Here is a 26126-nt window from a genome sequence, read left to right on the forward strand (position 1 = left end):
TTCATGGCTGTCTTTCAGTCTGCATTTACTCAAAACTTACACCACACACAAAAGATGTTCTGCCTTCAGTATCCAGATTGCATCAATTGCATGTCTGTTCCTCTAGCTGTTTATTCAGTGTAGTGTCAGTTTCATAAATTCATGGAAACATGGAGAATGTAGGGAGTATGGTTCTCCTCTAGGACCATCAAGTTTAATGTATATTACTTAGTGCTTAGCTCATAGTAGTAAGACAATAAAGGTTTGATTTCTGACAAAATAATTGACTTTCAAAGGTTTTAAAAATAATCTTTTAAATCTGGTACAAGATTGAACAGAAAGGTTTCTAAGGCTTAGTTCAGAAGCAGAATGACTAAAGTGACCTTTTTATGAATGCCAGACGCTGTTTTTGTCTTCTTGCTTGGAAAAAAAAAAGCAAAACCAGAGTCACCTGGCTAAGTGGCTTCCTAAGTGTCTCCCCTCCTCAGCTCCTCATGACTTTATGAAACAAACAACAACAAAACTCCTCTAAAGCTAAACTAACGTGAAATAACCCAGAGTTTGAACTTGTCGCATGACTGTCGCTTTCAATTTTAATGCGAACTCGGGAGTAGATTTGTGAACAGCAAGGTAAAGCAAAGGCCATGAAATATTGATTCTGTACATTTTCTTATGCATTTTTATTCTCCAATTTAGTAAATTTTTCATCCAGCCTGCACTTAGAGGCTGCCTATGAAGTCGTTACCACTAGTTGTATTAGCTGTTGTAAATAAATAATCGTCGCTTGGGCTGTCTGCATGACAGAAGGTGGACAGGACCCCACTTCTTCGGAGCACAAACTTCCCACAGCCCAGTTCAAAGAGGAGGAAAGGGTTGATCACCATTTTCCACACGGCACAGCAGCAGATGCTTTCTAAAGGAAGAGGGTTTTAAATAAAGCAACAATGAGCATTTCAGCAGAAATGGTACTATCATCATGACAATTGCCTGTTTTGGTCTGACAAAAGATGGCACTGATTTTGTTGTTAAAATCGGAACATGAGGATAGAATGTCATGACATGTGTGATTCTTGGACACACCCTAAGATAAGAGGGAAATATTTCACAGCCCACTTTTAAAAAGTATAGTTGACGTAAGTATGAGACAAGTTGGCATGCATGCTCATTCAGGTGTGTCCAACTCTTTGTGACCGCATGGACTGCAGGCTGTCAGGCTCTTCTGCCCATGGAATTTTCCAGGCAAGAATACTGGAATGGGTTGCTATTTCCTATTCCAGGGGATCTTCCCGACCCAGGGATGGAACCTGTGTCTCTTGCTTGGCAGGTGGATTCTTTACCACTGAGTCCCCTGGGAAGCCACGGGTGTAATATAGTGATTCACAGTTGTTAAAGGTTATACTCCATTTATAGATATAAAATATTTGCTCTATTTCCTGTGTTGTACACTATAACCTTGTAGCTTTTTTTTTTTTTTTGGTGCCTAATAGTTTGTACCTCCTAATTTTCTTCCTTTGTGTTACCCCTCCTCTTTTCCCTCTCCCCACTGGTAACCACTAGTTTATAAAGATTATATCTGAGTCTCCTTTTTTGTTATATTCACTAATTTGTTGTATTTTTTAGATTCCACATATAAGTGATACCATACAGTGTTTGTCTTTCTCTGTCTCACTTATTTCGCTTAGCATAATGCCCTCCAAGTCCATCCATGTGGCTGCAAATGGAAAATTTTCATTCTTTTATATGGTTGAATAGTGTATATATATATATATATATATACATATGTACACATATATATGTACATATGTATATATATATATATATAAGAGTATGTATATCACATTTTCTTTATCCATTCATCTGCTGATGGACGCTTAAATTGCTTTCACAGCCTTACTTTAGAGAAAATAAAATGCAAGACTTTCACTACTAACCCCAACCCTGTGTACTCAGTCATTTTATCAATCACGAGAAAAAAACACCACCATTGTCTTCATTCCATCGTCAGCTTCTTTTTCCTAGACTACATATCTACACACCTACATTCAATATCTGATAAGATGGGAGAGCCCAAAGAAAGATGGAAAACAGTTCTGAGGGAAAGTTATGCATGGGAGGATCCAGTGTGGTTCTGTCTCTTGTGAAAATGCCTGTGATTCTTTGTACAGTTTTGTACATTGTCACAACTTCTCTGTTATTACATCAGATTAGCTATCTCTCCAGTTTCCAGATCACATGGACTGAAGACTCATACGGGACCAAAGATCCCCTAGGTCCCAAATGTCTTACTCTACTTTTCCCAAACACAACAGGAAAGGAGGGGGTGTAATACCAGACTGAGTATTTAGCCTTGAAATAGATGAAAATATATCTCCTCTTAATGTAATGAGCAATGTGGTTATCCTGTTAGGTGAATAACAGGTTCCCTCATCCTCATTTTTCTCCCTGTTTTATCTTTATTAAAGTCATACATGCTTGCTAATTGTAGGAAAAACTTGACCCCTGAAAACAATGAAGATTAGTTGAACTCTCCACCCCTCTGCCATGTACCAGAAAAGCAGCAACTCAGGAGGAGCATAAAAATCCCCAGTAACATGTTACTTTAGTTTTTACTTCGGTGTACATTTTAATAGTCTTTTAGTTGTCTTTAAACCCTTTTCAAGCCATTGTTGGTTCCGATGTTTACTTTTAAAAACGTCTTCATTTATTTATTTGTTTTTGGCTGTGCTGGGTCTTGGTTGCTGAGCGGGCTTTTTCTCTAGCCGTGGAGAGCGGGGGCTGCTCTCCAGTTGCCTCGTGCTCGCTTCTCCCTGTGGTGGCTTCTCTTGTCGTGGGTCACAGGCTCTGGGGCGCTGGCCTTCAGTAGTTGTGGCTCCCAGGCTCTAGAGCACAGGCCCTGTTGCTCTGCAGCATGTGGGACCCTCCAGAACCAAGGATCGAACCTGCGTCTCCCGCATTGGCAGGCAGACGCTGTACCACTGATCTACCAGGGAAGCCCCGCTGTTTACTTTCAAACCTTTAAATATTTGATTCATAGGCTATCTAGACGTATCGTGCTAAAGGAAAGTAAAAAGATATTTAATTGCCTAAATGGGTCCAAGTAGGATTTTTTTTTTTTCTTTTTCTAAGTTTGGTAGGTTTTGTGTTTGTTCAGGAAGTCTGCATATTGGGAGAGTAATCTTATCTGACTGCGTAATCATCTGATCACACTGAATATTGTTGCCTTAGGCCATACACCCTGCACAGGTGTTCATCTCCACATACTGTCAGCTTAAGACAAAAGCGATGCCCACACAAGAGAAGCAAGGTTCATCAAGCAAGATCAGATGTTTCAACTAGATGTCAAGGTGAGCACACACATAACTCTCTACTCCACTTCTGGCCAAATCCTCATTCGAGAAATAACCAAGGGAAGGAGTGGGCAGGGGAGAGCTGAAATCTAGGAAATGGCCCAATGCAACTACGGGAGACTGAGAAAGTGTGGGTAGACATAGGACAGAAGGCACTGGGCTGAAAAATACACCAAGGGTTCAACTTACAACTCTTTCCTAGGAAAGGACATTCATACCACAAGTGACATACAAGGAATCTTACACACTTACCTGAAGAAGTAAGACTTGGGCATGGACAGGCCACGAGGAAGAGGATGACCTCCTTTTCTCATAATTAAATGTATTTATTTTTAACTGCAGGATAATTGCTTCAGAGTATTTTTTGGTTTCTGCCAAACATCAGCATGAATCAGCCATAGGTATTCCTATGTCTCCTCCCTCTGGAACCTTCCTCCCACCTTCCTCTCCATTCTACCCCTATAGGTTGTTCCAGAGCCTCAGGGTGAGTTGCCTGAGTCATACAGCAAATTCTTATTAGCTATCTAGTTTACATATGATGATGTACGTTTCCATGTTATTCTCTCCATACACCCCACCCTCTCCTTCCTCCCCACCCTCTATGTCCATAAGTCTGTTCTCTATGTCTGTGGAGGATGACCTCCTAAATTTGAGCTTTACTTGAACTTTAAGGATCAGCATCATTTGTGCCAGTAGTGCTTTGAGAGTCCAGGATTAGTGTGGTAGCCACATGCAGAAGAAAGGGGCCACAGTGGTGAGGACTTGTGCATGATGGAAAGATTTGGGTGGAAACCCTGAGGGAAATCCTCAAGTTTTCCTAATTAGGCATAGGATGTGCTAAAGGTGAAGGAAGCTCCCCTGGTGGTACCTTGGCTCTGTGACTTGCACTGAAAAAGATCAGAAGCTTCTGAACCAGAGGCACTGAGAAGACCGAGCATCAAGTAGCTGCAACATCAAAGAAAGTCCTCCCAGGGGGGTTTTAGAGGCATTTCCTCCAAGCATCAAGCAGTAGCACCAGGAAGGAGCCTGGGCATCGCCAAAGTTTATACTGGAATAGAGGCTGTGCCAAATTAAAAGTGAATGCAAAACACAGAGCTGAGAACAACAACAGCTTCACCAGGCATGGAAAGAATTGCTGCAGAGATAAATATTCCTGTGAACACTGCTCACAGCTCAGGCTTCCTCCCAACTCCCCTCCGGCTGCTCAATAACAATGAGAGTGTTAGAAGTTTACACCGAAGAAGCCCTCCAGTTGGAGATCTGTGAAGCCAAGAACAACCAAAAGGAACCAGAAGGGGAAGCAAAGACAATTTACTCAAAATGTTTATGGAAAAACACCAGCCCCGCTTACATATCCCATGGCTTAAAGATGAGTATCTAAAGCGGCACCATCAGCTCTGTGAAACATTTCAAATTACAAAAGATTGAGAAAGTGCATGCAGTAGGCAAGGGACGGAAGAAACAAAGCCAATGTCGAGAATGTCTTCTTGTGTTTTTAATACTGTGGAAGAAATGGGGTCTCTGAAAACAGGGGTGAGAAGTGAAATAACAGTAAGATTTAAGTGAAAACAGAGGTGGGCAAAATCTAGACAGTGTAAAAAAGAAAAATATATTACCTAAGAGAGAGGGATATAAAGACAGACTTCAGTACCTGTTCTAGGGATCCTAAAATGAAAAGGCAGCACTTCAAGGGTTAAATATGTGCATGCATGCTAAATTGCTCAGTCATGTCAGATTCTTTGCCATGTGGAGATGTGTAGCTTGATCTAAACTAATCAAGAATGATTGGAATGGGGACTTCCCTGGTGGTCCAATGGTTAAGAATCTGAGCTTCCGGAGCAGGGGGCACAGGTTGGATCCCTGCAGGGGGAACTAAGATCTCTCATGTTGCATGGTGCAGCCAAAAAAATAAATATAAATAAATTTTAAAAAAAAGTGTTATTAGAGTGGAGACCCCGGTTCAATTCCTGGGTCGGGAAGCTCTGCTGGAGAAGGGATAGGCTACCCACTCCAGTATTCTTGGACTTCCCTTATGGCTCAGCTGGTAAAGAATCCACCTGCAATGAGGGAGACCTGGGTTCGATCCCTGGGGAATTCCAAGGACTGTGTAGTCCACGGGGTCTCAAAGAGCTGGACATGACTGAGTGACTTTCACTTTCACTTCAGAGTTGGGAGGAAAGAGCCAAAACAAGGATGGTGATGAGAAAGAAGAGGTGAGGAGTAGGAGACAGGAGCTGGAACAGATCTAATTTGTTCCTGAAAAAGATCCAGGAAGAAAAAGGAGAAAGCAGTAATCAGAGATATAAGAGAAGAGACATTCCTGAGCCAAAAAAAAGAAATGAATTTTTTTGAAAAAGTCATAGTGTGAGCCTGAGTGAAATACTTAAATATGCTTGGTAATTTTGCTTTTATCTTAAGGAAAAAGGAAGAGAAAATGAGGTGAACATAAGAAGGGGTGTGTGTTAAGTTGCTTCAGTTTTGTCCAACTCTTTGCAACCCTATAACTGTAGCCTGCCAGGCTCCTCTGTCCGTGGGATTCTCCAGGCAAGAATACTGGAGTATGTTGCTGTGCTCTCCTCCAGGGGATTTTCCCAACCCAGAAATAGAACCTGAGTCTCTTACATTTCCTGCATTGGCAGGCAGGTTCTTTACCACTAGTGCCACCTCGGAAGCCCCTAAAGGGAAGGGTTGCTAAATAGAAAGAATGAGAATCCAGCCAGCTCTGGACTTCTTTTCTGCCACCAGAAATGTTACGGGAAAAAAATGGAGTAATGTCTGTATTACTCTGATGATAAGAAAGCTGTGATGCAGGACTTCTAAACTTGGCCCAGATTCTGTTCATATATAAAAATAAGAAAAGAAAAGGAAAAAGGAAGAGAGGGGGAGAAGTCAGACTGATTCTAATTGAGACCTTGATACCATTTCTGTTACTTCCAATCCATTCTCAAAGCGGCCAGATTGATCTTAAACTGTATATCAGATCATGTCACTTCTCTTTCCCATCAATGCTAAAACAAAACAAAACAAAACAAAACAAAAATCAAAATGCCCATAAAATCTGCCACTGACTATGTGTGTGTGTCACCTGCAGCCACAGTTTTCTTTGCTCCCTGTCCTCCAGCCACTCGGGCTCCTTCTCATTCTCAAATGTGCCAGTCAGCTCTTTCTCACTTGATGGTTTTCCTGGATATTATTCACTCTGCCCAGATTCTGCTGCCTCCAGTATTCCCCCTACTAACTTCTATTCATCCTTCAAGTTTCATACACATGCCACTTCTTCAGAGTTGCCTTTCCTTGGCTCCCAGTTTAAGTGAAAGTGAATGTTAGTCTTTCACTTCTTGTCTGACTCTTTTGCGACCCCATGGACTGTAGCCCGCCAGGCTCGTCTGTCCATGGAATTCTTCAGGCAAGAATACTGGAGTGGGTAGCCATTCCCTCCTCCAGAGGATCTTCCCCACCCAGGGATCGAACCTGGGACTCTTGCATTGCAGGCAGATTCTTTACTGTCTGAACCACCAAAGAAGACTAGTTTAAACTAGCTCACCACATAATATTACATCTCTTAGGACTACATTATTTTTCTATTATGATAAAGTTCACACCCCAAAAGGAAACACCGTACCCAATAGGCAGTTACTACCCATTGCCTCTCCTCTTGGACCCTGACAACCACCTGTTGTGTTCTGTCTCTATCAGTTGATTTATTCTGGATATTTTATATAAATGGAATCATATAGTTTGTGATCGTTCGTGACTTTTTTTCACCTAGCGTGGCATTTTCCAGTTCATTCAGGTTGTAGCATGCATCAGTACTTAATTCCTTTTTTAAGGATGAATACTGTATTGTATGTATCAATATGTACTGTAATGTGTTTGTTATTCATCCTCTGATGGGCGTTTGGGTTGTTTCCACCTTTGGGTATTGTAGGCATTGTAGTGTTGCTATGAACATTCATGTATAACATAAGAACCTGATTGAGTCTGTTACGAGCTGAATGATTGTGTTCATGATGTGATGATATTAGGAGATAGGGCCTTTGGGAGGTAACTAGGTTTAGGCTAGGTCGTGAGGGTGGGGCTCGTTTTATGGGCCTAGTGCCCTTAGAATAAGAGGAAGAGCCACAGAGCTTCCTCTCTGCCCTGTGTGGTCACAGTGAGAATGCAGCCATCCGCAAGCCAGGAGGAGAGAGCTCATCAGAACCTGACCAGGCTGCACCCTGATCTCAGAATTCCAGCTTCCAGAACTGTGAGAAATACGCTTCCATTTTTGAAGGGACCCCATCTTTGGTATTTTGTTATGGTAGCCCTAAGGGCTTTCCTGGTGGCTCAGATGGTAAAGCATCTGCCCGCAATGTGAGAGACCCGGGTTCGATCCTTGGGTCTGTAATATCCCCTGGAGAAGGGAATGGCAACCCACTCCAGGATTCTTGCCTGGAGAATTCCATGGACAGAGGAGCCTGGCGGGCTACAGTCCATGGAGTGGCAAAGAGTCAGACATGACTGAGCGACTAACGCTTTTCTATGGTATCCCTGACTATGGTAGCTGACTCAGATAGACTCTGCTTTCATTTCTTTGGAGGTCCCGCACTCTTTTAATCTGTTGCTGATATTTATATTCCTAGTGCAATTCTTGTTTGTATTATTCTTTCTTTAGTACCTGCTTATCTATACTATGGGCTTGCATGGTGGCTCAGATGGTAAAGAATCTTGCCTGCAATGCAGGAGATCTAGATTTGATTCCTAGGTCAGGAAGATCCCCTGGAGAAGGAAATGGCAACCCCTCCAGTATTCTTGCCTGGAGAATTCTATGGACAGAGGAGCCTGACAGGCTACAGTCCATGGGGTTGCAGTCAGACATGACTGAGTGACTAACACTGACTGACTAGCCACACAATATATCAAACCCTCTGGGTGCTACGAACATTTGTGTTGTTTGCCACTGTAGCACCTGGTGCAATGCTGAACCACGGAGGTACCTGATAAATGTGTGTGAACAGAAGAGCGAATGAGGAAGCAAGTTGCCCAGATTGATGCATAAGCTGATAGAACTTGAGAGTAGAGTGTTGAGGAATCTGGAAAGAGACCAGTTTTATTTATGTGGTTCAAAAGCAGCCTCTCGCTGTCATGAAAAAGCTGTCCCTCTCCAGTGACCAGGAATTATTTTATCGGGCACATTCCAAACTCTAAAAAATTTAGAACTCATAAATTTAGGGGAAAAAAGTTTTGGTTATATTTCGTCTGTTCTACTGAAGTCTCAGTTTGGTTCTGTTCATAGCAAAGACCCAGATTCTTGCTAAGAACCCCAGCTAGGGGACTCCCAAGGAATCACAGGCCACAGCCCAAACTTTTCTCTCTGGATCTTTTCAGAGAGGCAGGGTCAGATGAACGTGGTTGACATCCAAGATTGATCTTGCTGGTCATTGAGATTCTGGTGGCTGAAGTTGAGTTTGGTTTCCATTGGATCTCTTGATGGCTTTTCAATTTTCTGTGTGTCTGCACTCTCTATTTGTCATGCCTGTTGTAATCTGTGCTGTCCCAGAGCAAGTGTGCTGTGGAGAGTGAGGGATGTATTCATATGTAGCAGCTTGGGCATCTTTACCCCCAACTCAATGTCTCTGATGGCATGCTCTTGGGTCCACTTTTGTCTGTCTACCTCCATCTATGGGAGAAGGCAATGGCACCCCACTCCAGTACTCTTGCCTGGAAAATCCCATGGATGGAGGAGCCTGGTAGGCTACAGCCCATGAGGTCGCTAAGAGTCAGACACGACTGAGCGACTTCACTTTCACTTTTCCCTTTCATGCATTGGAGAAGGAAATGGCAACCCACTCCAGTATTCTTGCCTGGAGAATCCCAGGGACGGGGGAGCCTGGCGGGCTGCCGTCTATGGGGTCGCACAGAGTTGGACACAACTGAAGCGACTTAGCAGCAGCAGCAGCAGCAGCAGCAGCTCCATCTATGAATCTTGTCTGTGTCTCTCTATTTTGACTTTGCTTTTCTGCTTTCTCTATTTGTCTCTTCTTCCCACCCCTCTTGCTCTTTCTCCATCTATCCTTGTCCTTGTCTGTCTCTCCTAAGGGACGGAAGCATGTACCCCATGCACCACATTGTCTATCTTCTCTCTCCCTTCAGAATGGCTGTGTTCCCTTTCAATAAACTCCTTCCTGTCTCCTAGTGGCCGGTCCTATCTCCTCTGAGATCAGAGGGGACCGGAACTGGCTGTGATGAATGTGAGGAAGTCTTTATAATGAACAGGATCTCTCTGCTGTTTACACAAACACTTTTGGTGGCACAGGGAAGCCAAACGGATCATTTTGCAATTAAGTGTAATTAAACATGGGGGAGTGAGTAGAAAAGAGGGGGTGGGGGCTAAGTTATAGGACGAGGGGTGCTGGGAGCCAGCAGATTAACACACGGGGGACATGGCAACCCACTCCAGGATTCTTGCCTGGAGAATCTCTTGGATTCTGATGGGCTACAGTCCATAGGGTTGCAGAGAGTCAGACACAACTGAAATGACTTAGCAGCAGCAGCAGCAGCAGCAGCAGCAGCAGGCTCTGTAATTATGCCCTGACAGTTTCTAGGGGCAGGGCTCTGAGCTGGGATCCAAGGAGAGGGAACTTTGTGCATAGCCGCTGCCCTACATGAGTTGAGTTTAATAACATAGTGGCTGGGTGCCATAGAGACACAGACAGTGGGCTGTGGAAGCTACAAGAAGGAGACTAGGGAAGAGGAGATCTCATAGGTGTGGTGATAAGCTTAAGCAGAGCCTTAAAGGGAGAAATCGACTTGGGAGAGAGAAGAGCTGGAGAAGGAAGGGCCTTCTAGGCTACAGGGACAGACTAAGCCATAGCTCAGATCAGGAAGGTCTAAGGTGCTTGCAGGGCTGAGAAAATGCCCTGATGGTAACTCATCTGAGTAGGCAGGCAGGGAGAGAAATGGACAGGTGGGGGCTGTGAAGGCAGGAGCAACGTGTATCATGTACAGCACTTGGCTCTCACTCTAGGGAACCAGAGATGCTTCAAATTTCTGTGGCTCAGCCCCCTAGAACCTTCTGCGATGGTAGAAATGTAGGTATGATGGCAGCCACGTGTGGATACTGTGGATCTGAGCTCTTGAATGTGGCTAATAGGAATTTTCATTTTTTGTTTTGAACTGTAATTCATTAAGACACACATTTAAATGCCTCTTAGAGGGAGTGGCTACTGTATCAGCCCAGCTCTGAGAAGTCAAGGCCAGCATCTCTGGAGAGATGCATGACCATCTTTTTGGAAGACCAGTCTGGGGCCAGAGCGTGATGAGAGGGTTGGTGGATTGGTGAGGGAGAATAATTAGGTTGCTGATGTTTTAGGACGCAGGGATGCTGAACGTGATTCAGGATCTTGGCAAGGAGCTGTCACACTGAGAGTCAAGTTTGGGGCTGAGCCCTGGGAGGGGCAGGACCACTGCAGTTGGAGTCCAGTGGCAAGCTGCAGATGTGTCCCCATGCTGGCTGATCCCATCAGCTGGGATCCAGCTTGGGGACGTGATGGTGACATTGTGCTTGGGTATGTGTGTCCAACCGTGCATGCTCAGTCTTGTCCGACTCTTTGCGACTTCATGGACTACAGCCCGCCAGGCTCCTCTGTCCATGGAATTTTCCAGGCAATGATACTGGAGTGGGTTGCCATTTGCTACTCCAAGGGATCTTCCTGACCCAGGGATTGAACCCCAGACTCCTGCCTCTCCTTCATTGGCAGGCAGATTCTTTACCACTGCATCACCTGGGAGAGTGATGCTGAGAAGGTCTCTAATAGTAGCACAAGAACCAAAGGAAACTCCTGGCTCCAATGTCCTGAAACCCAAAGGTGCCTCTCCTACTTCCTTCTCCTAAAAGCATATTTTATTCTTTGATGAAAAACAAAGTCAGTCTAAAGTTAAAAAAAAAAAAACAACCCAAATCCAAACAGACTTTTTGTTTGCTTGTTTTTGGTAGAAATTGATAAAATTAATCCTAAGATATTCCTAGAAATATAAAGGTCCAGAGATAGCTACCATATGTGAATGATATCTGTGAAGCAGGAGGAGCAGTAGCTTGCTGTTCCATATCCATATATTGATAATATTTGTTTTAAAGATAGGGTAATTAAAGCAATGTAAATTTGGTACAGAGATAGACAAATCAATCAAAGGAAAAGGGTAGTGCAGAAAAAGCCCTTAACATACCCAGAAACTCAGTACAAGACTGCAGTGGCATAACAAAGAGTTGTAGTGAGGGGAGGGGGTATGCTTTATTCAGTAAATGCAATGGGGAAAATGGTTATTTTTACAGGAAAAAAAAGGCAAAAACATTTTGTCTCTACTTTAGACCATACACAAACATCAAATCTTCAAGTAATAAATCCTAAAATAATAGAACTTTTAGAAGAAAATTTATGGGAATATCTTTGTGATCTTGGAGTAGAGAGGTTATTGGTTTTTTTTTAAAAAAATTAACAAAAAATGCAAGGCATAAAGGATAAGATTTATAAATTTGACTAAATGAAATAAAGTCTTCCATATGCCAACAGACATTTGTATAAATAACTGATAAAAGGTTCTTCTCTGGAATGTAAGAAGCATTCCTATAAATCAACAATATGAAGACAAAGAGTCCACTTGAAAAGAATGCACAAAGGATACAAACAGAGAAAGCACAGAATATGAAAGTCAAACAGCCATACATATATAGGAAAAAATGCTCAACCACATTAATAAGTCATAGATATGCAAGTTAACATGAGACATCATTTCCCACCCATTACGCGATGCCAGTTTTCGCTGAGTACGTGAAGAAAGGGATGCTCTCACAAACTGCAGAGTGACTGTAAGTGGGTAGGTCTCATCTAGAGATCAATTTAGCAATAACGGGTCAAATTGAAGATGTGCACACTTTATGACCTGAAACCTCAATTGCTGGGTAAATAATCTTTTGCATATGTGCACAAAGACAGAAAGAAGCATTGCTTGCGAATAAGGAACATTGGATTCACCAACTGCAACAGTGACATATATCAATGACATCCTATCAGTATCAACACATATCAATACATTAATGACAACCAGTGGGGAATGGATAAGTAACTTGTAACCAGGGATGAGAGGTTACCAATCAAGATATCAGTTGCTGTGCAGGCAGTATCTGTTGAGAGATGGGATCGCTGCCTAGTAAACACACCTGCGTGCATTTCTGGTTCTTCGTTTTCTCTTTCTGGCTTCCACATAGCTGGATCGGTGAGCTCCTTCACCTGTTCATCTATGAAACATGGCTAAGCATATTTAGTGACAAATGAAGCTTTGAAAAGGGACATTTCCCCCCATTGAGTCTGTTCACAAATGGGCTGTAAATTCCATATACAGCTCCAAAATAAGAGGCCAAAAATAGTCCAGACATTGGCAGCCTCACTGAGACTGCGGCTTCCCGCGGGGGCTGCTTCTGAGAAGACAACTTCATTTGGACAGATTTGCGCTGTTGTGTCTGTTAACAACATGGTCTCCTCCGTTTACAGACTTCTTGAAGATTTCCCAGGGCTTGGAGAGATGTTTGCACAAACTGGCTTCCCAAGATAAATCCCAAGTCACGTAGCCAGGGGCTGGCATTAGATTGAAAGACAGTACAAAGGAAGCTCATTAAAACCTGGCCAACGAGATCTAACAGAGCCAGGCATCGTAAGTAGAATCAGTATAATATTACCTCCGAGAGGGCAGAGCTTTTTGCGTATTTTGTTCTCTGCCGAATCCCTGAATCTCATTCCTGGCACAGGGATGGGGTTTGTAAATATTTGTAGATTGAATGAACTGAATTTAGTTCATCTAGCATTTGTTGAATTGCTACTATGTGCTGAGTTGGGAGCTGGATTTGCAAAATACTCTCAGCCTAATAGAGGAAAGAAATTTGAAAACAAATAACCACATAAGACTCTGTGCTTCCAATGGTGGGGGCCTGGGTTCAATCCTCCATCAGGGAAATAAGATCCCACGTGCTGCCCCAAAAATCTAAAAAAAAAAGAAGAAAACAACTATAATGGAATATTTTAGGTGTTATCATCAAAATGTGTGAAATTTCTGGGAGAAAAGGGACCAGGGTAAGATTAACTGTGATGGTAAAAGGAGTAGATGCAGAAAGGGGGTGACATTCCAAGGGTTTGAAGGGGAACAAGAGTGTTCAGGCAGGCAAAAAGGTATTGAGAGGGCATTCCAGGTCAAAAGGGGGCCCAGGGATCCCGAGAAATGCCTGTGTTGTGTTCAACTCTTTTCAACCCCGTGAACTATAGCCCGCCAGGATCCGCTGTCCATGGGATTTTCCCAGGCAAGATACTAGAGTGAGTTGGCATTTCTTCCTCTAGAGGATCTTCCTGACCCAAGGATTGAACCCGCGTCTCTGGGGTCTCCTGCTCTGGCAGGAGATTCTTTACCCACTAAGTCACCTGGGAAGCCTGGAAAATGTCTGGAGCTGTGAAAACCAGGGGCATATTTAGGGACCACGCTGAGGAGTTAAAGGAGCAGCTGCCTAAAACAGGGGCAAAATGAGGCTTTCTCCCAATGACATGCAGAGCTACCGATAAAATAATCATCGCATCTACCAAGTTCTCAGGCACCGTGTTACAACAGCAAATAGCATAGATGAACCTTGGCAGCTTGAATAATCTCCAGTGCGACATGCACAAAGGTGCTGTCTTATCTGTCTTTGAGTTTCCAAGGCCTGAAACATGCTTGGCACAAAGCAAATGCTCCATAAATGTTGGCTGAACACAGGAAAGAACAGTTCAGAGGAGTTTGCTGAATCAGGATGACAAATAAAGGGGAGGGGGAGGTTTCCCAGTGGCTAAGACTCTAAACTCCCAAGGCAGGGAGGGGTCCAGATTTGATCCCTGGTCAGGGAACTAGATTTCACATGCTGCAACTAAGAGTCCCCATGTCACAACTAAAGGTCCCATATGTAGCAACTAAGATTCAGCACAGACAAATACACAAATCAATCAACATTACAAAATTCATTAAAAAAAAGAAAGGGTGGGTTCAGGCTATAGTTTTATGCAGAGCAAGGAAGCAGGGAAAGAGATAGAAATGGCATGGGATTTGATGTTAACTTGCCCAGGTTCCAATCCTGGTCCCATCCAGTGTAGATGGGCTAGGATGAAACATTTGAAGTCCACGAGCCTCTGTTTCCTCATCTGTAATACCTACATTACGAAGGCTGGTACAGCCATCTATACAGCAAAGGCTTACCTGATCTGTTTTTTTGGGGGACCGCACACACCGTGGGGGTGTTTTTAGCACCTGAGATAGTTCAGTGTTTGAAACCATCCTTTGCAGTTAGATAGACCCAGTTTGAGGTAATGCTCCACTACTGTTAATATAAATCTGGGTAGCACTGGGAAAGCTAGTTCACTTCTTTGTGGTTTAGTCTTCTCATATGAAAAATGGTGATAATGATTGTATATACCTCACGTGTTTGGGGAGGATTAGAAAGTGTCAAGTCAGTGCCAAGTACCTACAAGATCTCTTAAAAATTTTTTTTTTTAATTTTTAATTTTTGGCTGTATTGGGTCTTTGTTGCTGTACTGACTTGCTCTAGATGCAGCAAGCAGGGCTACTCCTCGTTGCAGTGTGTAGGCTTCTCATTGTGGTGACTTTTCTTGTTGCAGAGCACAGGCTGTAGGCATGTGAACTCCAGTAGCAGTAGCACGGGGGCCTAGCTGCCCCACAGCATGTGGGATCTTCTTGGATTAGAGATCAAGCCCTTGTCCCCTGCATTGGCAGGTGAACTCCTAACCCTTGGATCACCAAGGAATTCCCGACCAAGCTCTCTTAACAAATAGAGTTTGATAGTTGATTCTAGGTGGGCTTGATATTTGCTATCTCAGCTACTAAACTGTGATACCCCTTCAGGAATATAAACTACACAAGCACTGCGTTGGCCATATACGGCTGTGTATCAAATTATCACAGAGCCTGGTGGGCTGCCATCTATGGGGTCGCACAGAGTTGGACACGACTGAAGCGACCTGGCAGCAGCAGCAGCAGTGGCTTAGAACAATGCATGTTTACTTTCTTACAATTTCTGTGGGTACAGAGCACAGGCAGGGTTAAGCTAGGTTCCTACAAGACTGCGATCAAGCCATCAGACAGGGCTGGAGTCTCCTCTGAGGTTCATCCGGGGAACAATCAGCGTATGTAGTTAGCAGAATTCAGTTTCTTGCTGGCCATTGGCCAGAGGTTGCCTTCACTTTCTTGTCATGTGGCTGGGATTCACAAACTTCACCAAGTTCAATTATAACTCTTCTTCTTTGGGGTATAATCCGGAGTTAATGCTGCACTACAACTCACCATTTGGACATTTTCCCTGATAAAAGAGGTGAATACTTTTGTTAACAAAAAAAAGACACAAACATACTTAAAAAAAAAATATATATATATATACACACACACACACACACACACAGATAGAAAAAGGAAAAAAAAAAGAGGGAAAGATATTAAAAAGAATAAAAGAAAATCACCTGAATTGGGTTCCCAGCCCTTCAAAGGAAACCTTTGAAGAAGCCTGTAAAGAAAGGCTCAGCCTTTTCCTTGTGCAAGTTGAAGAGAGAAAAGAACTCTGAGTCAGAGGGACTTCCCTGGTGGACCAGTGGTTGGGATGCAAAACTCTCAATGCAGGGGACTTGAGTTTGATTCCTGGTCAGGGAACTAGATCCCACAGGCTGCAACTAAAAGCCTGCATGCAGCAACTGAAAGATCCACATGCCACATGCAACTCAGACTTGGTGCCGCCAAATAAATAAATACATTAATTAGTTAACTAATAAAAAAAAAAAGAACTCTGAGCCAGAGCTCTGGGTTTGTGAGATTCTGCTCTGAACTCACTTGTATTTGAGGACAGAAAGTGTTGTCACCTGAACTTGTAAGAGGCCTTTAAGGACAGGTAGCATCTAAACTTTAGGAAAAATCAGCCTTGTCCTGAAATGGACATGTGCCTAAAGGTAAGAAGGATTCTGTCTTCCCTCTGAGTGGTTGGGACTTGAGGGGAGCATGGCTTTGTGGCTGAATGGATTTAAGAGATGATCAGTCTCACATGGCCCTAAAGAGGAGCAGAGGCTACTCAAATACTATCTCTCACCACCCTGAGTACCCCCAAAGTTCAGATGATGGCAAGCAAGACTGTCCAGCTTCTTGTACCACTGACATGTTCCAAAGGACCTTGGGAACAGGTTTTCATGGGAGGGGGCAACATCAATGCTTGGGTGGATGAAGTCTATTGAAATCAATGAGAATTGATTTAGAGCATGGGGGCGACCATGTTAAAATCTCCTACCTCTTGATAGAGCCTCATGAATATTAACAAGGTTAAGATCAATAAGGAGCTGATTTTCAGATGCAAACCTGACTTCATGTGTAGATTAAAGGAAGGGAACGATGATCTGTCTTTCCACACTGTTCCCACTCAATGTTGAGTGGACGTAAAATCCAAAAACCCAACTGAAACCAGCAAGATGCAGATCTCATCATGCATTTTCACATTTCACCCTGTTGGACATCTTTTCTCCCTGTGCTTTGATCTAAGGTTGTTCTGTGTTTGAGGCATGTGGGCAAAAATTATGTGTATGTGTTTATGTGTGTTTATTCTTTTATTGATTCATAAGTCTTGCTTCAATCAGTCTTCCCCATCATTATTTTTGATCTTCATATTTCATTTCGACTTTTACCATGGCCTTGTAATTGGTCTCTTTGCTTTCGATCTCATCCCTCTTCGATTCATCACACAACACACCACGAAAACGATTTATCTGAAGCTTTGTTTCGGACAAGTCTCTCCTCTGCTCAAAAATCTGTCAGATCTTCCCCATTGCCTTCAGGATGATGTCCTAATTTCTTAGTGCCCTATTTAAGACATGTCGTGATTTAGCCCTAGCTGCATTGATATCCCCACAAAGACATTTCAGCCAGGACCTGAAAGATGGGAATGAGCTAGACCTGGGAAAACATGAAGGGAGAACATTCTAAGCAAACGTTACAATAAATTTAAAGGCCCTGGGGTGTAAAAGACCAAAGTGTGTTCAAAATCAGAAAGACAGTGTGTTGCTAGGCTAGGGGAGAGGAGAAGGGATTCGTAGGTAATGACCAATCAGTTATGAAGCACCCTTTCCTATTTGGGTCTGTCCTGAACATTCACCCAGGGGCTTCCCTGGTGGCTCAGATGGTAAAGAACTTACTAAGAGACGTGGGTTTGATCCCTGGGTTAGGAAAATCCCCCGGAGGAAGGCACAACAACCCACGCCAGTATTCTTGCCTGGAGAATTCCATGGACAGAGGAGCCTGGAGGGCTACAGTCCATGGGGTCACAAAGAGTCAGACACAACTGAGCGACTAACACACACTGAACATTCACTCGGGATTTATTGTGAAGGAAGATTACAGGTGTTTCGAGGGGTGTGTTAATCATTATCCTTGTGATGCAGGTGGTGCCCTAGGATATTTCTATAACATGACTCTGTTCCCTCTGGTAAAAACGGAACTTGGCCAGAGGCTAGGATCCCACCTTAGTTTACTGTGAGTGGGTGCAAGAATTCTGAGAGTCACTTTCCTCAAACTTCTTTCTCAAACCTTCTGTAGAACCTGGCTAAGGGTCTGTTGACTTCTGCTGGCCAACCTGGGAGCCTAGGGCCGGAGCTCCTCCCCCTTATTTCTGAAAAGTCACCTTCCTTCTCCGGTGCCTTTGAGTGAGGTCAAACACTTCTCAGAACACCAGTTATCGGGAATTTCTTGTGCCCTGAGCATGGACTGGGTCACATTCACTTAGCTGCCTTCCATTATCGACTGACCCTTTATCTTCCACTGAGATTTACTAGGACTTGAGAGACAGGGGCCCTGGTACTTTAAGACACGCCCTGCTCTTTATGCGATGCCCATGTCTTCCCCACCGCTGTCCCCTCTGGTTCTCTAGCAGCACAACGATGCAGAGCCATAGGGTATGTGCTATTCTTCTTTCCCTTTTGCAGATGCTGAAACCGAGGCTTAGGCTGGATAAAGGATGCCCCTGGTCTCACTGTGAGTGAGAGATAGAGTTGTGAATCTGGCTTCCTCTGCTTAATGAACACATATGCATTTCCTTTCTTCACGTCTACTCCAGGGTCCCAAAATCAGAGCTCATATAACAGGAAAAATGGATTTCAATATAAATTCGTATCCCCTAACTCAGACTGGACCTTAACATTTCCTGCACTTGCGCAATGGCTCAGCTCACACGCCTATTCTTCCCAAGGACTATTTCAAGCCTTTTCCACTTTCCCCAAAGCTAGGGTCCCAGCTCCTCAGCTGTAGTTGTCAGCCAATGACCTCAGCTCCTGATTTATGAAGCATGAGCTCAGTGCTCCTCACCATCCAATTATAGGACACACCAACAGGCTAAGGGCCTCCCCTTCCCTGCTTTCTTGCCTCCATAGTAGAGAAACATAGTGCCCATTGCACTGGTCCCACATGGGGATCTTAATCGGAGACTGCTCCCCACCCTCTGTTTTCTTCTCCTCCCTTACTAGTGAAGTGAAATTTGTTCAGTCTGACTCTTTGTGACCTCTTGGACTGTAACCCGTCAGGCTCCTCTGTTCATGGAATTCTCCAGGCAAAAATACTAGAATGGGTAGCCATTTCCCTCTCCAGGGGATCTTCCCAACCCAGGGATCGAACTTGGGTCTCCTGCATTGCAGGCAGAGTCTTTGCCATCTGAGCCACCAGGGAAGAGCATCTCCCTTGCTAGGTTGATCCATAAAGGAGCTCTTGACTCGGACTGTTCTTACCTGAGTTCCTTTCCCAACTCTAGCCTCCCCTTCTCCTCCATCTTCTTATCCATTCTACTGTCTGATACCTCAATCAACCCCCAGCCCCACCTGAACAAACACCCATGGGCTTCCATATTTTTCTGTTTCTTTTGCCCTCACCCCCTTGCTTCTCAAAATTCTCTTTCTCTAATTTATTCACTATATCAAATCTCATCTATATATTCTATTAATATCTCATCTATCATTTATCTGTGTATCTGTCATCCATCTATCTTATTTATCATCTACTTATCAATCTTTCAATTTCACTTTCAATCTGTCTAATCTATCTCTAGATTAAAGCTAGTGGAGGTGATGGAATTCCAGTTAAGCTATTTCAAATTCTAAAAGATGATGCTGTGAAAGCCCTGCACTCAACAAGCCAGCAAATTTGGAAAGCTCAGCAGTGGCCACAGGACTGGAAAATGTCAGTTTTCTTTCCAATCCCAAAGAAAGGCAATGCCAAAGAATGCTCAAACTACTGCGCAATTGCACTCATCTCACACGCTAGCAAAGTAATGCTCAAAATTCTCCAAACCAGGCTTCAACAGTACGTGAACTGTGAACTTCCAGATGTTCAAGCTGGTTTTAGAAAAGGCAGAGGGACCAGAGATCAAATTGTCAACATCAGTTGGGTCATCAAAAAAGCAAGAGAGTTCCAGAAAAATATCTACTTCTGCTTTATTGACTACGCCAAAGCCTTTGACTGTGTGGATCACAACAAACTGTGGAAAATTCTGAAAGAGATGGGAATACCAGACCACCTGACCTGCCTCCTGAGAAATCTATATGCAGGTCAAGAAGCAACAGTTAGAACTGGATATGGAACAACAGACTGGTTCCAAATAGGGAAAGGAGTATGTCAAGGCTGTTTATTGTTACCCTGCTTATTTAACTCATATGCAGAGTACATCATGAGAAACGCTGGACTGGATGAAGCACAAGCTGGAATCAAGATTGCCAGGAGTAATGTCAATAACCTCAGATATGCAGATGATACCACCCTTATGGCAGAAGGTCATGGCATCTGGTCCCATCACTTCATGGCAAATAGATGGGGAAACAATGGAAACAGTAAGAAACTTTATTTTGGGGGCCTCCAAAATCACTGCAGATGGTGACTGCAGCCATGAAATTAAAAGACGCTTGCTCCTTGGACAAAAAGTTATGACCAACCTAGACAGCATATTAAAAAGCAGAGACATTACTTTGCCAACAAAGGTTCATCTAGTCAAAGCTATGGTTTTTCCAGTGGTCATGTATGGATGTGAGAGTTGGACTTTAAAGAAAGCCGAGCACCGATGAATTGATGCTTTTGAACTGTGGTGTTGGAGAAGACTCTTGAGAGTCCCTTGGACTGCAAGGAGATCCAACCAGTCCATCAAAAGGAAATCAATCCTGAATATTCCTTGGAAGGACTGATGCTGAAGCTGAAACTCCAGTACTTCGGCCACCTGATGTGAAGAACTGACTCACTGGGAAAGACCCTGATGCTGGGAAAGATTGAAGGCGGGAGGAGAAGAGGACAACAGAGAATGAGATGGTTGGATGGCATCACTGACTCAATGGACATGAGTTTGAGTAGACTCTGGGAGTTGGTGATGGACAGGGAGGCCTGACGTGCTGTAGTCCATGGGGTAACAAAGAGTCAGACATGACTGAGCAACTGAACTGAATTGAACTCAATCTATCTCCAATCTAATGCAGTCTCTTTCCATCTTTTAATCTATCAATCCCTCTGAGTTCAAACCTATCTCAGCCCAAATTATCAAAATCTCATCCACTTTTTCAAGGACATGGTCTATATAATTTCCATTGTTCTTTTAAATGTAGCTTAATTTTACAGTTAGTACATTTTCAGTTTAAAAATGTTCAAATATTACAAAGCAGAAGTCACTATTGAACATCCTCTCCACTAGCAGGCTCACTTCCTGCCACAGAGGTGAACCACTTATCTAGTTTGATATGTATGTACACAAACAAGTGCATAGTGGTGTGTGGTTTAGTTCTGTAGTATCTTGCACATGCATGAATGTATGCTAAATCACTTCAGTTGTGTCTGACTCTCTGTAATCCTATGGACCATAGCCAGCAGGCTCCTCTGTCCATGGGATTCTCTAGGCAAGAATACTGGAGTGGGTTGCCATGCCCTGCTCCATGGTATCTTCCCAATCCAGTGATCTAACCCACATCTCTTATGTCTTCCTGCATTGGCAAGTGGGTTCTTTATCACTAGCGCCACCTGGAAAGCCCATATTGCCCTGCACAATAATATATTGACAGTGACCAGCACCCACTCATGAGAGCCAATGTGCACATGTCTTTCCAATTCCACATTCAGTAACATCACATTGATAGCTTGTAGCTGACCATGGTGGGAGTATTCATAGCATGGGAAGAAGCAAACTGCAAGTCGGGGTTTTTCTTCTTTGGTGAGCCAGGTATTAAATGTACTCTGCTGAGTATAGATATTGTCGTATGTCTATTGGTAGACACTTACTTTATTTGCTTAATTGTTGCAAACTGTTGTGGACATGTATATCTTATTTTGTCATTCCCTGAATGAATTCACATTATATCCTTGTTTTCACTTGCACACAAAATGCTTCAATGAATCACAAGGGTTTGTTTTTTTTTTCTTCTTCATTTTTTGGACACATCTGTGAATACTTTTCTCAGAGAGTTACTTAGTAGTAGTACTCTTGGATTGAAGCAAATATAAGTTTTCTACTATAACGGACAAGGTTAAATTGTCCGTCAAAATAACCACTAATGTACACCTTTATCAATAATAGTACATGTCAGATCTTGGAAATTGGCTAGTTCTCAAGGTAGATAAAAGAGAAATTGCTCTTATGCTAAAGTATCACTATTAGTAAAAATATAATGATAAGGTGATGACAATGATAAAATAATTTTAAAAGTAGTCATGAGTAATCATGTTTCCATATATGGCTGCCGGTTGTCCAAAAAATTATATTCTAAATTTATATCTTCTTATTGCAGAAGATGTGGTTCCTAAAAGTCACTGAACTAATTAATTGGGGGTTTGGGTTTGTCCCGATACTCTGACTGATTAAAACTATTCTCTTATGGATTCTAATCTTTGGACACCACCCCCCCCAAATGTTAACTATAACTTTTTTTTGTACAGGACATTTAATTTAATCATGGTGACCTAAAATCATACTTTCCCTGTAATGGTTGTAAAGTACCATTTCCAGCCACTCAAGATGAAGTGTTCGGGAATAATTCAGGTGCCTCATCTAATGCCCTCACTTATAGACCTCCGGCAGAAAATGGGGATTGTGCAGTTTGTTTTTACTGGCTGTATTGATCTGATCTGCAGAATTTCTTTCCTCCACAGCTAAATCAGTAAATCCCACACTTAGCTGGCATTTTGCTCCAGTACTTTTAAGAAGAGTTGAATTTGGAGTCATGAAACGATATATTGTCACTGTTACTGATTCTGACACATCGCTATTAAAAGCAGTCTATAAAATTCTTGCCTGTGTGTGGAAAATCACTATTGCCAAACATCAGGAATGAGGTAACCCTTTTGAAAATAAGATATGCCTCCTTGTATTCCACTGGACATCTCTTTAGCAGCCGTCGGAGTGAGCTGTGTTTTTAAAGGGCACGTTTGGATTTTTCAAATTATAGGCATCACAGAATTTTTCTTCCATGATCAACCGTAACCTTCTCTCCCTCTCCAGAATCAGGAGTTAGTAATGTAAAAGGCTCTTTCTTATCACAAGATCTAAACTTTAGTGAGCTGTGACTGTGTGCCATTGTGCATGCTAGGTGCTTTTTCATTATTGTTGGCTGAAAAAAAGTGCAAAACCTAAAATTCGAGAATTATGTTTTATTTGGTGGACAAATTGAGGACTTAATCTCGAGAGTAAGCCCCTCAGATAGCTCTGAGGGACTATTTCAAAGAACTAAGGGAGGAGACAAGAAATATAGTTTTTGCAAAAACAGATAAACAGGGAGTAAGAACATCAAAAAGATCACTGTTAATTAAAGAAAATTAAGACATTTCAAGTTAATGAATTTAGCCCTTTTCTACATAAGGGAAGCTGTTAAGAGTCTGAGCTCATTGAAATAATTCTTTTTGATATGCACCTTAACCGTCTAGGGCCAGTATCCTCTCTGTTTTTCTTTTTCATTTTTTTTCCTATCCTGAATCCTCTTAGGGTGCTTAGCCAGGGGAGATTACAGTGGCTGAAGGCTTGATCGCTGCCACAGCGTTTGTTTACTGATATGACAGGTGACATCCTCTGTCCGTGTTATTATCTCATTTAATTTTCACCACTACCTTGTGAAGCTTCCCTGGTGGCTCAGATGGTGAAGAATCTGCCTACAATGCAGATTTGGAAGACTGAGCAGCTAACACTTTCTCACTTTCTTTCACTTTACTGCCTTGTGAAGTATATCCCATTGTTACTCCCATTTCACAGATGCTGAAACAGACCTTAGCACAGCAGTCAGGTCAGAAAGCTAGTAAGTAATGAAACCAACCCAATTCTCTAGGCCAGAATACTGGAGTGGGTAGACTTTCCCTTCTCCAGGATATGCCAGCAAATCTGGAAAACTCAGCAGTGGCCACAGGACTGGAAAATGTCAGTTTTCATTCCAATCCCAAAGAAAGGCAATGCCAAAGAATGCTCAAACTACCCCACAATTGCACTCATCTCACACGCTAGCAAAGTAATGCTCAAAATTCTCCAAGCCAGGCTTCAACAGTACGTGAACTGTGAACTTCCAAATGTTCAAGCTGGATTTAGAAAAGGCAGAGGGGCCAGAGATCAAATTGTCAACATCCGTTGGATCATTGAAAAAGCAAGAGCATTCCAGAAAAACATCTACTTTTGCTTTATTGACTACGCCAAAGCCTTTGACTGTGTGGATCACAACAATCTGTGGAAAATTCTGAAAGAGATGGGAATACCAGACCACCTGACCTGCCTCCTGGGAAATCTGTATGCAGGTCAGGAAGCAACAGTTAGAACTGGACATGGAACAACAGACTGGTTGCAAATCAGGAAAGGAGTATGTCAAGGCTGTATATTGTCACCATGCTTATTTAACTTATATGCAGAGTACATCATGCAAAATGCCAGGCTATATGAAGCACAAGCTGGAATCAAGATTTCTGGGAGAAATACCAATAACCTCAGATATGCAGATGACACCACCCTTATGGCATCATCATCCTCTTGATGAAAGTGCAAAAGGAGAGTGAAAAAGTTGGCTTAAGACTCAACATTCAGAAAACTAAGATCATGGCAGCCGGTCCCATCACTTCATGGCAAATAGATGGGGAAACAATGGAAACAGTAAGAGACTTTATTTTTGGGAACTCCAAAATCACTGCAGTTGGTGACTGCAGCCATGAAATTTAAAAATGTTTGCTCCTTGGAATAAAAGTTATGACCAACCTAGACAGCATATTAAAAAGCAGAGACATTACTTTACCAACAAAGATCTGTCTAGTCAAAGCTATGTTTTTTCTAGTCACACATGGATGTGAGAGTTGGACCATAAAGAAAGCTGAACCGAAGAATTGATGCTTTTGAACTGTGGTGTTAGAGAAGACTCTTGGGAGTCCCTTGGACAGCAAGGAGATCAAACAAGTCAATTCTAAAGGAAATCAATCCTGAATATTCCTTGGAAGGACTTATGCTGAAGCTGAAACTCCAATACTTTGGCCACCTGATGCGAAGAGCTGACTCATTTGAAAAGACCCTGATGCTGGGAAAGATTGAAGACAGGAGGAGAAGGGGAGATGGTTGGATGACATCACTGATGCAATGGACATGAGGTTCCGGGAGTTGGTGACAGACAGGGAAGCCTGGTGAGCTGCAGTCGATGGGGTCACAAAGAGTCGAACACAACTGAGCCACCAAACTGAATGAGACCAAACTGAATCCTATGGGGCTCCAGGGCACAAAAGCCTTTCTGTGTCCCCTCTTCTCTGAGTTCCAAAAGGCAGATTCAAAGAGTCTCTAATCAGTGAATGGAGGGGATGTGGAGATAAGAAAGCAATCAAGAAACAATGGTGCAGCCTTGGAGGCAAGGTCCTGGTTCTTCCTCAAGGGATGCATGTCATCTTTGAGCTCTTCTGCAGAAAACCCCCACCAAATGAAATGTGTTAACTCCTTGATGAAGCACGCTTCATTCCAGAGAAGGTCACAGTTCATCCATCATCACCTAATGCTAGGTGACCTCTGGGTTGAAGGAGCGTGGGCTCTGCACCTAGCCTGACTCTTATCAGCAGCGCTGCTGGACTAGAAGACTCCTCAGAGCCCCCCTCCAGGATGGGGACACACAGGTTTGAGGGCATTAGCCCACCGCGGCTCCAAGATTTAATCTGGTGGTAGGATACAGAGGTTGGATTTGGCTTTAGTAACAGAAGTTAATCACTCAGTCATGTCTGACTCTTTGCAATCCCACGGACTGTAGCCTGCCTGGCTCCTCTGTCCATGGAATTCTCCAGGCACGATACTGGAGTGGGTTGCCATTTCCTTCTCCAGGGGATCTTCCCTACCCAGGCTTTGAACCTAGGTCTCCTGCATTGCAGGCAGATTCTTAACCAACAGAGTCACTGGGGAAGCCCAACTCAGGGTCAAATCCAGGATTTTCAACTTACGGTACTGAGAAATGGAGTATTTCCTGCTATATCAGTAGGCAAGAATGTCACAGACATCAGGGATTCCAGCAAGATGAACACTGAGGAGCTGGGAGTTGGGGTGGGGTAGAGAATGTGAAAAAACTGCAGTATACTGGCCCCAGATAGCTGAGAGATATATGAAAGGAATGATTTCAGTGAGCCCAGACTCTTGCATCTTTCCATACACAGAAAAGGGCTAAATTCTTTAACTTGAGGTATCTGGTTTTCCTTAATCAACGGTAATCTTTTGATATTGAGACTACCTGCCTCTTGTTGCAAACTTCTATATAACAT

The 26126-nt window shown here is 43.1% G+C and overlaps 1 protein-coding gene across 1 annotated transcript in view; it reads right to left on the bottom strand.

Moving 5' to 3' along the window:
* Positions 1-637: 637 nt before the first annotated feature.
* Positions 638-26126, bottom strand: part of LOC145530988 (uncharacterized) — a 36240-nt gene continuing 10751 nt past the window's right edge. Inside the window, exons 3-4 of the mRNA XM_081552308.1 lie at positions 12523-13340; positions 638-892 (exon numbers count right to left, since the gene is read on the bottom strand). Of these exons, the coding sequence (XP_081408434.1) occupies positions 13305-13340 (36 nt within the window). The 3' untranslated portion in view covers positions 638-892; positions 12523-13304. The remainder of the gene's footprint in view (positions 893-12522; positions 13341-26126) is intronic.

Source organism: Giraffa tippelskirchi, chromosome 13, assembly GCF_054371585.1.
Source record: "Giraffa tippelskirchi isolate mGirTip1 chromosome 13, T2T-mGirTip1v1.2.pri, whole genome shotgun sequence".
NCBI lineage: Eukaryota > Metazoa > Chordata > Mammalia > Artiodactyla > Giraffidae > Giraffa > Giraffa tippelskirchi.